At 52.7% G+C, this 12178-nt stretch overlaps 5 protein-coding genes across 5 annotated transcripts; 2 read left to right on the top strand and 3 right to left on the bottom strand.

Moving 5' to 3' along the window:
* Positions 1-308: 308 nt before the first annotated feature.
* On the bottom strand, positions 309-3231 carry AKAW2_40926A (uncharacterized protein; the record flags this gene model as incomplete). The annotated part of the gene is made up of 3 exons (XM_041689308.1): positions 309-981; positions 1044-2837; positions 2885-3231. 3 exons carry the CDS (start codon positions 3229-3231, stop codon positions 309-311), a joined length of 2814 nt encoding a protein of 937 aa, XP_041543006.1.
* Positions 3232-4643: 1412 nt separating this feature from the next.
* AKAW2_40927S (uncharacterized protein) lies at positions 4644-5291 on the top strand (the record flags this gene model as incomplete). Its single annotated transcript, XM_041689309.1, has 1 exon — positions 4644-5291. One exon carries the CDS (start codon positions 4644-4646, stop codon positions 5289-5291), a length of 648 nt encoding a protein of 215 aa, XP_041543007.1.
* Positions 5292-5747: 456 nt separating this feature from the next.
* Positions 5748-6879, bottom strand: AKAW2_40928A (aquaporin; the record flags this gene model as incomplete). The annotated part of the gene is made up of 3 exons (XM_041689310.1): positions 5748-6139; positions 6205-6505; positions 6556-6879. 3 exons carry the CDS (start codon positions 6877-6879, stop codon positions 5748-5750), a joined length of 1017 nt encoding a protein of 338 aa, XP_041543008.1.
* A 1680-nt stretch (positions 6880-8559) lies between these two features.
* fhpA (flavohemoprotein) lies at positions 8560-9813 on the top strand (the record flags this gene model as incomplete). The annotated part of the gene is made up of 1 exon (XM_041689311.1): positions 8560-9813. The coding sequence occupies one exon, from the start codon at positions 8560-8562 to the stop codon at positions 9811-9813; it is 1254 nt and encodes a 417-aa protein (XP_041543009.1).
* A 304-nt stretch (positions 9814-10117) lies between these two features.
* Positions 10118-12080, bottom strand: SED2 (S53 family peptidase; the record flags this gene model as incomplete). The annotated part of the gene is made up of 2 exons (XM_041689313.1): positions 10118-10870; positions 10926-12080. The coding sequence occupies 2 exons, from the start codon at positions 12078-12080 to the stop codon at positions 10118-10120; spliced, it is 1908 nt and encodes a 635-aa protein (XP_041543010.1).
* Between the last annotated feature and the right edge of the window lie 98 nt (positions 12081-12178).

A 12178-nucleotide genomic window follows, 5' to 3' on the forward strand; every position in this document is an offset into this window, starting at 1 on the left:
AGAATTGGACTTCGACTTGTAGTAAGCTTTCCTTGACTAACGATCAGCAGGTATCATCGCCAATTTTGACGTAAACCTCCATCACTGCCGTCTTACTACTTTTATATCACCTAAAACTACCGATGAAAAGCACACCCTACACAACATAATCCTATTAAATATGAAACCACAATAATAACAGCATGATTAAATAAATACAGTTTCCTAAATAAATATCCATAAATAAACCCTCCCCTTCCTAATACCCCCACCCCAGAAACCCCAATTCTCCTCTTTCCCAACTCAAACCACTAATACCAATCATAATACTAATACCACTGACACCTCACCACCGGATTAAACATACTCACACTCAACGCCCCATAACAATCATGCACCTTATTCCCACCATAACTCTCACAATCGACCGTCTTCCCCAACTGCGGACAAGTAAACGTGCCCGGCTCCTCACTCGTCCCCTTATACACACAATCCTCCATATCATGAATCTTGAAATCCAACTTCTTCGTCCCATCCGGATACGGCGGATCCACCACCTTAATATCCCCACTGGCCTCTAGCTCACCGGCCTCCGCATCCTTACAGAAATCGATCGAGGAGCCCATGTCCGGCGTGAAGAAGGACCAGTAGCTGTACACGTCGGAGAGGTAGGCGATGACCATCTGGGCCGTGGGCGTCGGCGTCGGCGCCGTGTAGATCGTGCTGCTGGTGCCGGCGCATTTCGTGTACGTGAAGGTCGAGAAGTAGCTGAGCGTGGAGGTGGCGCAGACGAGAACGTTGCTGTTGAGTTCGGTGGTCGTGAAGGGGGGGTCGGAGGTGGTCTTTTTTGTGCTGGTGGTTTTTGTGGTGCTGGTGCTGGTGGGGGTCGGGATGGAGGTGTAGGAGCAGCCGCTGCCGGAGGGGAGTTCGGACAGGGTTGTGTAGTCGCCGTTGGGTTGGTTGCAGACGCAGACGTTGCCGGCGCCGTTGTCGGGGTCCGCGCTGGGGGGTTGGGTTAGTATGCTTTTTTTGTGGTTGGTGAGGGTGAGGGTGGGAGGGCTTACTGGTTGGTGCAGAGGGGCGGGGTGTAGGAGGAGGTTGTGGTGACTAGGGTTGTGGCTGTCTGGTTGCGTGATGGTGAGGGCGTCACGGTGGAGGTGTGGTGCGTGGTGCTGGTGTCGCTGGCTGTTCCGCTGTGCGTGTGGATGATGATGGTTGTGGTGTCGGTTGACGTGCTGGATGTGCTGTCGGTGCTGGTGGATGTCGAGTTGGTCGTAGCAATGCTGGATGTGTGGGCTGATGAGGATGCGGAGAGCGGTGCGGAAGAAGAGGATTCGGTAGACTTGGTGGATGTGGTCTTCTTCGTGGTGGTGGTATCTGTGGATGTAGTCTTGCTTGCTGCAGCGGATGACGATGCTACCTGCGAAGATTCCGTCTTGGACTTGGTCTTGGTCTTCGTGGAGGTAGAAGACTCCTTGGTGCTTGTTGAAGCAGGTGAGGCAGAGGCGCTGGCTGAGTGACCTGAGCCGGCAGACGAGCTCGAATCTGAGGTTGCGGTGGACTTTGTTGACGTCTTTGTCTTGGTAGACTTGGTAGACGTATCGGTATCCGTACTGGTAGACGTGGCAGTCTTTGTGGACTTCGAAGACGTATCGCCCGAGGTCGTTGTCGTTGTCGTACCGGTGCTCGTCGCGGTAGAGCCAGTGGCAGTTACACCCACTGCATTGAGGGAACTTCCCTCGGTCTCGAAGGCATCAAAGTAGGACGAAAGCTTGGACTCATCTGAGGAATCACTGTCTGAGGAACTGCCCAAAATTGACACTGCCTCATCCGCAGTACTGGAGATGCAGCTCGCAATGCCGATGATATCTCCCAGCAGGCCTCCGCCGCTGCTACAACTATCGAGCGCCGATTCGCTATCACCAGAGCTTGAACTCAAAGAACTAGGTGCTCCAAGGACGTCGAGAACGTCATCCGCTACAGGAATGACGCGCTTCAGGGGCTTGATGAGATCGGATGCCTTGACGGACTTGGGGTCCTTCTTCCATTTCTTAATCACTGGATATGTGTCCTTCACGAGCTTATAGAGGTGCTTGATAATGGCGTAGACATCAGCAGAGGAAGTGGTTGTGCTGCTGGTGGTTGAGATTGTCGAGTTCGGTGTCGTGGAGGGGCCGGTTGTGATGCTGGCACTTTGGCTGGTATCAGTGTTCGTAGTGGTAGTGGTAGTGATGGAGTGAGTGCTCAATGTAGGAGAATGAGATTCAGGGCTTGATGAAGCAGTATCTGCGGAGCTGGAGCTTGACTTGGACGTAGGAGTGTGAGAAACCGAACTTGAAGTGGTGTCTTCAGTACGAGTGTGGGTTGTGTGGGTCTTGGTAGAAGAGCTAGTGTTCGGTTTGGATGAAGCCGGCGTCGACGCGGTAGGGGTGTGAGAACGAACAGGCGTCGATGAGCTCGTGGAAGTGCCGTGCTGCGCTGAAGCCGACGAAATTGTCGAGATGTCCGATGAATACGTGGACGACGTAGGCGTATGAGTGTGGGTATCCTTCAATGTACTGACTGTGTGGGATGATGTAGCAAATTCAGAAGAAGCATGCTCTGAGGAGCTCGAAGAATGAGTGGAAAGAGTGTGGGTTGAAGGAGTATGAGATGGACTGATGGGAGTCCCAATGGAAGCAGGAGTGAACAAGCTGCTAGGGGAGCGAGTGGAAGTCTCCTTGGAGACGACAGAATGAGAACGACTTGACGCAGTAGTATGATCCTGAGCAGGGACACCTGCAGAAGAACTTGACAATATCGTCGTATGAGAGTGGGAACTCGAAGGAGTGTACTGGCTGATAGACGTGTCATGGATACTACTATCATTAGAACCTATCTCTTTGATTATCAAGGGAAGACCAACCTTTGGGGTGTGTTTACAGGCGTGCTAGAGTACGAGAGTGTCGTGGCTCCATGGGAAGACATCGATGCTCCATCGTGGTCGTCGGTTGAGGCCCCCTGAGTAGCACCAAGGGATGCCGTCGCTAGCGAAGAAGGAGAGTACGATGGCGTATTCGAGGCTGAGATCGTGGTAGCTGTTGAGTCCGACTCCGAAGTCCATGAAGGATGACTCTCGGAAGAGGTTCTACCCTGCGTGTTTGCAACAGCCGACGAGGCGGGATGCGAGGACTGAGGAAGCCCTAACGCGGGTGAGACGATGCTGGCAGCGCAGAGTCCTGCCAGCAGGGTTTTTGCATTAAAGAGTGGCATTGTCCAAAGGACGATAAAGAATGACGGTAACAAGCAAAAACAAAGAGTGAGTGACAGTTGGCTTACGCTTGGCATAAAGAAATCTCCTGAAGGGAGACTGTTTCTTTAGTATTCCCAACTCTTGCTCCTTGGTGGCTGAGCTTCGGTAACAGCGTAGAGGACTGGGCTGGCCGCGGCGGTGGCTTTTGGCCCCCAGAGGGCCAAAACCAAGCAATACCACCATCCCCGTTCCACCAATGCTTCGAGTCATTTCTCCTCGTAGAATTGTTTGTCTACTGCAGGTACGGCTCGATCGGTCGCATGCGCGAGTCAAGCTATTGTGCTTATTACTGGATGGAAGAGTGTAAAGCCCATCAGCGTGCGTGTTTGAACTTGGCTTAATTAAACCCGATCCTCTGGCCCCCGAGACAGCCTGAATGGGGCGAGAACTTCGCCAGAACAAGCGATAATATAGGCGATCTTTGCACTGCCTGGTGGTCAACGCGGATAGTTTGCCCGATCGCTTCTTGGAAGACAGTCTCCTAGATCGGCTAAGTGCTTAGCTCTCGGTCTAGGCGACCAAGGAGCGTAGAGATGGCACCAACACATGCCCTAGGTAATATAGCAAAGGAAATACTTGGAATGGCTTATTGAGATGGCCAGAGCCGCGATTGTATCTGTGCTGAAGTAGGTTTCGTAAAGATGGTCCATTGAATATCAGGCAGCTTTGACAACCGAATGGAAAGGGTGGACATCGACAAATCGTAGAGGCCAGAATGGACACTTAGTAACTAGCTAAATGTTGGAAAGGTGGACAGAACAGGACATCTATTGGCGTACTCATTGGATTGCCAATTGATCCGACGGAGTGTCATTGATTGGCTGGGTGTAAATAAACTCATCTTTGTCCCAGAGACCAGGAGAAGGAATCATCACTTGAAAATGTCTCGAGACCAAGGGCAGGGACTAGTTAATGGTATGTATCCTACTACCACTACTACTAATTCCTCCTACATAGAGATGATAGTTGTCAAGTTCAAGTACTCTTTCAGTAAAGAGTAATTTCAAACCGAGCAATAGTTATTTCGGAATAAAAATACGGCTTCAAACCTGAATCATTTCTGCTCCCATCTGCGCCCATAGCGGAGGTAGCTTTGGCTATCCAGGCGAAAATTCGAACGATGCTCTCTATGTATGACTCCACGGACACACTCTTCATTATTGTGTATGAAGGCCATTCGAATGCGTACTATGACACACCCAATGCCTGTGTCAGTATCATGTAAGTAGGTTTCCATATGGATATCCCAGAGATAATGAATAATCAAGCTAAGTGACACTATAGGGGCTCGACGAGGGAACCTACGGTTTCTCTACGTTGGGGTTTCGTGGAGACCGCGCTGGGCTTTACTGAAGGAGATGTCGTCTGTATAATGGACTCGGCGTTTCCATCTAGGGCGGCAATGAATTGTGAAGATATTGAATACCTCACGGTCTCGTTATTCGGGTCACCAGCAGCCAGGGGCATGGATGCATCCCTAACGAGACGACTCATTGACTTACTGAATCAAGTAGATACCGAAATCACTATATCACAAATACACGCCAAGCTTACCGTGCATGCAAACCGACCCGACAGCCAACTAAGACTTATGCCTGTACATTTCCCCCCCAAGAACAAGCCATCCATCACCCTTCGCCCCTTGGGAGCGCTCCCAAGGCAGCTCAGAGGTCTGGGAAAAGCAGGTGACTTGTCAGATGGCAAGGTTTTAGTTACTGTTCGGATAATCTCAGACACGACCAGTATGAAGGATATCGTCGAGCAATGCATCCAGTCCTTGTCAGCATCGATTCCGGGGGATGTGGCAGATATCAAGATTGAAGGTATCTTCAAGTTCAGTCCGGACTCGTCCTTGTTGCTGCTCACACTGCCAACTGCGGTTTGGAGCATGCTTCGTCGTAATCACTCCTTTGACTTCGTCGGTGTCATCCAGTCACATAATCTACTACTATGTCACCGGTCGACTAGTATGGCTCTTGCCTGCGGGAATGCTGACTTACCCTACAGGGGCAAAGACTGATATTTATTGCTTATTTTATTTATAACAGGCAATTATACTGCGTTCAAAACAGAGTTATTCCTGCAAAGTGACGGTACGTAATGAGACTACTAGTCGGCAAAGAATGACTTTTTCCGCTAACATGACCAAAGCCAAGACTTGTTCCTGTCTCGTGGAAGTTGCGGAAGTCGGAAGTTGAGTTGTTGGACTACAGAGCCGCGGAGATAGAGAGCTCCCCGCGGAGATGGTCAAATTGCCTCAAATGGTACTCCGTACATGAACCACCACGCCACCGTGCCAACTCTTGAGCAGTCGTTGCAAATTCTCATGGAACATGGCCAGAACATCAAGTGAAAATATTAACCAGACATAAAAGGTACACCGAGAAAGTAATTACGTAATTAACCGGTTACTGTCAACCTTATACCCCCTAGCGCCTCGTCAATTTCCATTCCACCATCCACCACCCCTGGTTGTCTACACCTGCTCCGCTCCGTGGGGGATATAAGGAATATTAGGGTTATTCTGCGGTTGCGAGTTGGTCGGGGTGTGGTTCCTCCTCTCGGCTGTTGGGGATTGCGGCTGCTCTACCGTAGTAGCTTCGGAGTTATATGAGGGACGGTGCATCGACATGTCCCACGATCCGGGACCTCCCGAGCCCATCTTGGCTTCCCATTCATTGTAGTCCTGACCGGGATTGACGGTGGTGTACTGGAACATCTTGAGGAAGGTGAAGAAGCCGCATGCGAGGAGACTTCCCAGCAACGGACCGACCCAGTAGATCCAGTGATACCCGGGGAAACTGCGGTTGATGACGTCAGGACCGAGCGATCGCGCCGGGTTGAGTGAGCCGCCAGTATAATAGTCCCCTGCAGGAGGAAGAGGTTAGTCGCATAATATCTGGCAGCAATGTGATCTGAGGTTATCTACTTACCGACCATCTCAGTCACGAAGAACACCAGGCCGATGCCCACAGGAGCCAGGAAGGTGGATTTATGTTTCACAACAGCCAGCATAATGATAATGAGCACCAGCTGAGCCGTCAAAAACATTTCGATGAACAGTCCCTGCGAGATTGAAGCGCCACCGCCCAGACGAGTGCCGACGTTCAAGTCGCCTGGGAACAAAGCACTCACGACACCGGCAGCCGCAATGCCTGCAATGAGCTGGACCCCGAAAACAATAACCCCACGGACGGGAGACAATCCCCCAACCAGACACAGGGCCAAAGTGACCTAGGATAATGATCAATCACATATCTCGGAACTGGCATGGTACAGCATACTGCGGGGTTAAATAGACCTCCGGTCACTCGATAGAATGCCCACACATTGACCATCAACGAGAACCCAAAGCAGAGCGAGGAGTATAGCAGGTTTGGAGTGTTTGGAGGAGACCCGGGCACTGGTTTGGGGGTATTAGACACCTGCGTCCCAGCGAAGGAGAAAAAGAGGAAGAGAAAGGTTCCCACGAATTCCCCAACGGCGGCGATGAAATTGTTCCGTGTCGTGTCGGCGAGGTGCAGCATAGGAAGCTGATTATTCGAGGATCTATAGACGGGAGCCGTCTGGCCGTCGGCGTTGCGCTTGCGAAACCATTGTGGCCCCATGATGATATTCTTTACAACTTGTTCAGAACAAGGCCAATTGTGAGCGGAATATATTTGCGACCAAAAAGTGGGCTGTTAGGGCAAGAGAGTGGCTTTTATGCATCAGGGTAGGGCGAGCTGTCAGCTCCGCAAGTCCAGCTGGAGCAAACGTCATGACGTTCTCTTCCGGCAAGAGGCTTGAAAGAGGTTCATCTCGGTTCGCAGGTGGTGAGCCGTCAATAGCAGAAGATTTGGCTCGGACTCGGGAAGAGCAGCCATAAATTATGAGCTCGACGACTTGGTTGCGACCATGGTTGAGCCGGAAATTGAGGAGCATTGAGTGTTCTGGACCTTGCTTTGTGGCGTTGAACAACCAGACAATAGCGGCTACGTTGAGAAGAGGAGTATAGTCCGACATGCTTCATTTGTGGGAAACTTCATCTGCCGGCGAAATAGTTAGCATGTAGTCTCTCCTTTGGAGCCACAATTCTATGAAGCCGGATTGAGGTTGCATTACTGTTTGCTTTCTCTTTGGGGGTCGACTCGGGAAGAGCCCCACGCAGAATTGATTGACGGCGGAAAGCGGATTAACAATTTCGTTGACGTTACATGTTAACAATGAGAATGAGCAGATGCTTTGCATCGAACTAGCTGGTGGGGTGTTCCACCCTGTAGCCAAGACAAGAGCTTAGCAGAAGACTATTGTGGTGGTCTTTACTGTCTTGGAGAGTAGTGAGATCAACCATCCCAGATAGGACTAGCGGGTGTCTGTCACGGAGATACCTTAATCCGACGGAGCGAAGAGGCGTGACTTCCTTCCAACTGCATCATCCGCATCTTCCTCGGGGTCTCGTCTGTCCCTGCATTGCCGCAGCATCGTACAATACTTAGTACTGTCTCAAAATGAACCAGACATGACTAACAGCATCTTTATGACTGGATGAGTTCGAACAACGGCCTCCCCGAGGAGTTCGTGAGCGTTGATGGATCACCCCACGGCCGAGACTCGGTTGCTCTCGGGCTCCCCCCTAAAACTTCCGGTCGGGCGTCGGGATTTGGTGGGCTGATCAAAGGCCTCAAATTAATAATTTGCTGCGAGTCATTTTGACTTTAGCTCGCTCGCTATTCTGTCTCGGCGTGCCATGATAGCAGAGACGCTGCAGAAGCAGACGTCTGCCTTCTTATCGGATGCCTCAATGGTGATGGATGGATGTGACAGATATGCAGCTCCCACTGGGGGATCTGCTCTATCTGACTGGAGTGACAGCCCCTTGAACCAATTGAGAATGTCTCGATTATCATATCACACTCAAAATTCTCTCAGCCCAATCACGGATCGACAGCCTTAGCATCATCTGGAACCTGATTTGACGCGTTAGTCTGGCACCTTCTGTACTTCCCCAGTTTCTCCGCGGAGATGCTCAAAAGGCCGCGCCGTTGAACTAGTATACACAAAAAAAGTGGAAGCAAGAAAAAACTTCTCCCGCCACGGCATGCCGTCCACCCGAACCAACAAAAGCCCTCAAGGACCACCTCCTAATTGCTCACCGGATTATAAATACTAGGATAGACCATCATCATCAGAGTGCTTTCTTCCTTCATTCTCCAAGATCATTCTTAGACACGTTCTCCTTTGGTACTCTTTGCATCATTTGTTCTGTCAGATCTACCCGTTCGCGGCAGATACATCCACACTAAACAATGGGTCTCACCCAGGAACAGACTGACATCATCAAGGCCACCGTGCCTGTGATCAAGGTGCATGGCAATGCTGTTACCAGCGTCTTCTACAAGAACATGCTCGCCGCGCACCCTGAGCTGAATGCCATCTTCAACTCATCCAACCAAGTGAACGGCCACCAACCCCGCGCCCTCGCCGGCGCTGTCTTCGCCTACGCCGCCAACATCGACAACCTTGGTGCTCTCGGCCCCGCAGTCGAGCTCATCTGCAACAAGCATGCCTCCCTCTACATCCAGCCCGAGCACTACAACATCGTCGGCAAGTTCTTGCTCGAGGCCATGGGCGAAGTCCTTGGTGACGCCTTCACCCCCGCCATCAAGGACGCGTGGGCCGCCGCTTACTTCCAACTCGCTGATATTATGATCAACCGCGAAGCTGCCCTCTACAAGGAGGCCGACGGATGGACCGAGTTCCGCGATTTCCGCATTGCCAAGAAGGTGCCTGAATCTTCTGAGATCACCTCCTTCTACCTCGAGCCTGTTGATGGCAAGCCCCTTCCCTCTTTCCGTCCCGGACAATACATCTCCGTTCAACTCTTCGTCCCCCAACTCAACCACCCTCAAGCCAGACAATACTCTCTCAGTGACAAGCCCCGCTCCGACTACTACCGGATCTCTGTGAAGAAGGAGGCTGGCCTTAATGCCACCGAACCGGGTGCCGAAGCCCACCCTGGCCTCGTGTCTAACATCCTGCACGATCTCAAGAAGGAAGGCGACATCATCAAGGTGTCGCACCCCCAGGGTGACTTCTTCCTGTCCGATGCGGAGAAGCAGAGCTCCAGCCCCATCGTTCTCTTGGCAGCCGGTGTGGGTCTGACCCCGCTCACCTCGATCCTGAACACCCTCCTTGAGACCGAGTCTGAGACACAGCGCAAAATTTCCTTCATTCACGGCGCTCGCACCTCCGCCGCCCGTGCCTTCAAGCCCCAGATCCGTGAGCTGGCCACCAAGGTGCCTAACTTGCAGGCCTTCTTCTTCACCAGCCACCCGGCTGCCGAGGACAAACAGGGTGAAGACTACGACTTTGCCGGTCGCCTGGACCTGAGCAAGCTGGATTCCAAGAAGGACCTGTTCCTGGACGATGCCACAACGCAGTACTACGTGTGTGGTCCCGAGTCGTTCATGCTGGACGTGAAGGGCAAGCTGGCCGCTGAGGGCGTGAGCGCGGATCGCATCAAGATGGAGCTGTTCGGCACTGGTGGTGTGCCCGCTTGATTGCATTATTGACAGATACACACTGCATACACTTTTATCTGCTACCGATACAGATAGAGTAGAGCTTTGCATTATGGGTTACGACTGCATGGGTTAACCTTTGTATATAATTTTAGTTCTTTAATACCCTCCACTCAATTAATTATTCGTTATACACTACAACCAGCTCACATAAGCAAATTGCACTTATCAAACAATTCTTCCAGATTATCACAGTTTGAAAACCTAATTATGTATGAAGATTATCCACACAATTGACCCAATATTCACAACGAAAAGAAAATCCCTTTCCCCCATCTCACTCTTAATTACCATACGCCTTAGCTTCACCCAACGCCACACCCCTCAACTTCGCAAAATCCGGCGTTCCCAGCCCAGAAACCGGATCCCACCCGGTGGTCGCATTCCAACTAGCAAACGGCACAACGGGACTTCCATTGGGCGTGCCTCCAAATCGATTCCTACCATCACAACCCAGGCTCCCGCCGTTGACAATATCATTCAACGCGCCACTCTCACTACCAACTCCATAGAGGAACGGGTTCAGGAATCCCATAACGGGCAAACCCGCCCTCAGTCTGGCGTCATTCAACAAGGCAATGACACCACTGAACGTCGGCGCGGAGCAACTGGTTCCATCGAACTGGCCAAGCATGCCCTTGTCGTAGACGGCGTAGTTGACGCCCTGCGCGGCGACGTCGGGGAAGGCGCGGCCGGAGGCGTTGAAGAGGCCTGAGAACTTGTTGCCCAGGTGCTGGGTGAGGTAGGTTTGGACGGCAGCCTGTTGGTAGGAGGGGCGGGGCCAGAGGTCGGAGAAGCCTCCTGAGGAGAAGGAGACGGCTTGCTCCGGGGAGGTTTTGCTGGTGGCACCGACGGAGGTTACCCAGGGGCAGGAGGCCGGGAATTGAGGAGGGAAGTGGGTGCGGTTGGTGCCGTCGTTGGTGAGGCAGGCGGCGCCGACGCCGGAGTCGCCGCTCGAGAAGATCACGGAGACACCGCGGCTGCCGAGTTGGGCGTAGAGATTGCAGACTGTGCGGGCGTAGGGGACGGGGATGGTCTGAGTGGTAGGGGTGGTTAGTTGGGGTAGTTCTGGGGGATGAAAGGGGACCTACCTGTTCGTCTTCGCCGTAGGAGGTAGAGATGACTTGGGGGAGGTCGGAATTGTCGAGTTTGAGAATACCCTGGAGGAAGTCGAGGTAGGGCTCGTTGCTGTTGTCGTTGGGGTCCGGGGAGCTCAGGTCGGGGACCAGTTCGCCGCGTCCGCCAGTGCTGTATTCAGTGACCGGGACGGGAGCGCTGACGCCCAGGATGTACTGCAGGTCGAGGTTGGCTTCGCCGCTGTCGCTCAATGAAAGCTGGTCGTTGAGGCCGCCGTTGAATTGAACGACGCTGAAGTTCTGGCCGATGGCGTTGGGAGCCAGGTGCTGCTCGAACCTTTCGAGATCGGCATACCGGGCGTATTCTTCGAGGTAGCTGGCGAAGCCGACCTTGCTACCGGACTTGGGGTCGGCCTGGTAGTCACCGATGTTGTAGAGCTGCTTCAGACAGTGCGGCGTGATGATGGAGTCGCAGTGGGAGGTGTTCTGGGCCAAGGTGGCTGCGGTCAGGAATGTCTCGTCGGCGTGCTTGGGCTTGCTGCGCATGGTGGCACGGTTCGGCTGGATCTGGCCAAAGCGAGTGGTGGGCTGGATCATGTTGATGTGCGAGACCAGGGCGTCGGGGATGGAGTATTGCAGGGTGCGTAGACGACGAATGTGCTTGGCCTCGCTGACATACCACTTGAAGTCGGCATCCAGCAGGGCATTGGCCTTGTTGACGGTGGTATGGAACTTGACCCAGTCGGCGTCGACCTGGATATTGTGGACTCCGGCGGATTCCAGCCAGTCGCGAACTGAGTCGACGGCAGTGTCGCTGGGGAGCAGCATGCGCTTCATCTCATCATGTGTGCGGAAATGCTTTCCATAGTCGGCGTGACCGGGGGTGGACATGTCCATCACGGCTTGTTCGAAACCGGCAACATCGTGCTGCTGAAGGGCGATTTGAAGGCGAATGACCTCGTTGCCGTGAGGATTGTTGGCGTATCTCCAGCCTGGTAGGAGTCGAAGGAACGCGTTAGTATATGGCCCGGTTTGCGGAATTGATGTTTGTAACTCACCATTGGGGACGCCGGACAGCTTCTCGAAGATCTCCGCGGCTACAGGCGAAGGGAGCAGCGACAATAACGCGAGGGATACGGCTGCTCCCTGGCTAAGGAAGGAAGATAACATGGTGAAAGGGTGTCGGAGAGACGAAGAGGAGGGGATTGAAGACGGCGAAGGGGAAGTGAAGGGGACGGGCAGAGATAAGTAGCATTATTTATTTATTT

This window comes from Aspergillus luchuensis, chromosome 4 (assembly GCF_016861625.1).
Source record: "Aspergillus luchuensis IFO 4308 DNA, chromosome 4, nearly complete sequence".
NCBI lineage: Eukaryota > Fungi > Ascomycota > Eurotiomycetes > Eurotiales > Aspergillaceae > Aspergillus > Aspergillus luchuensis.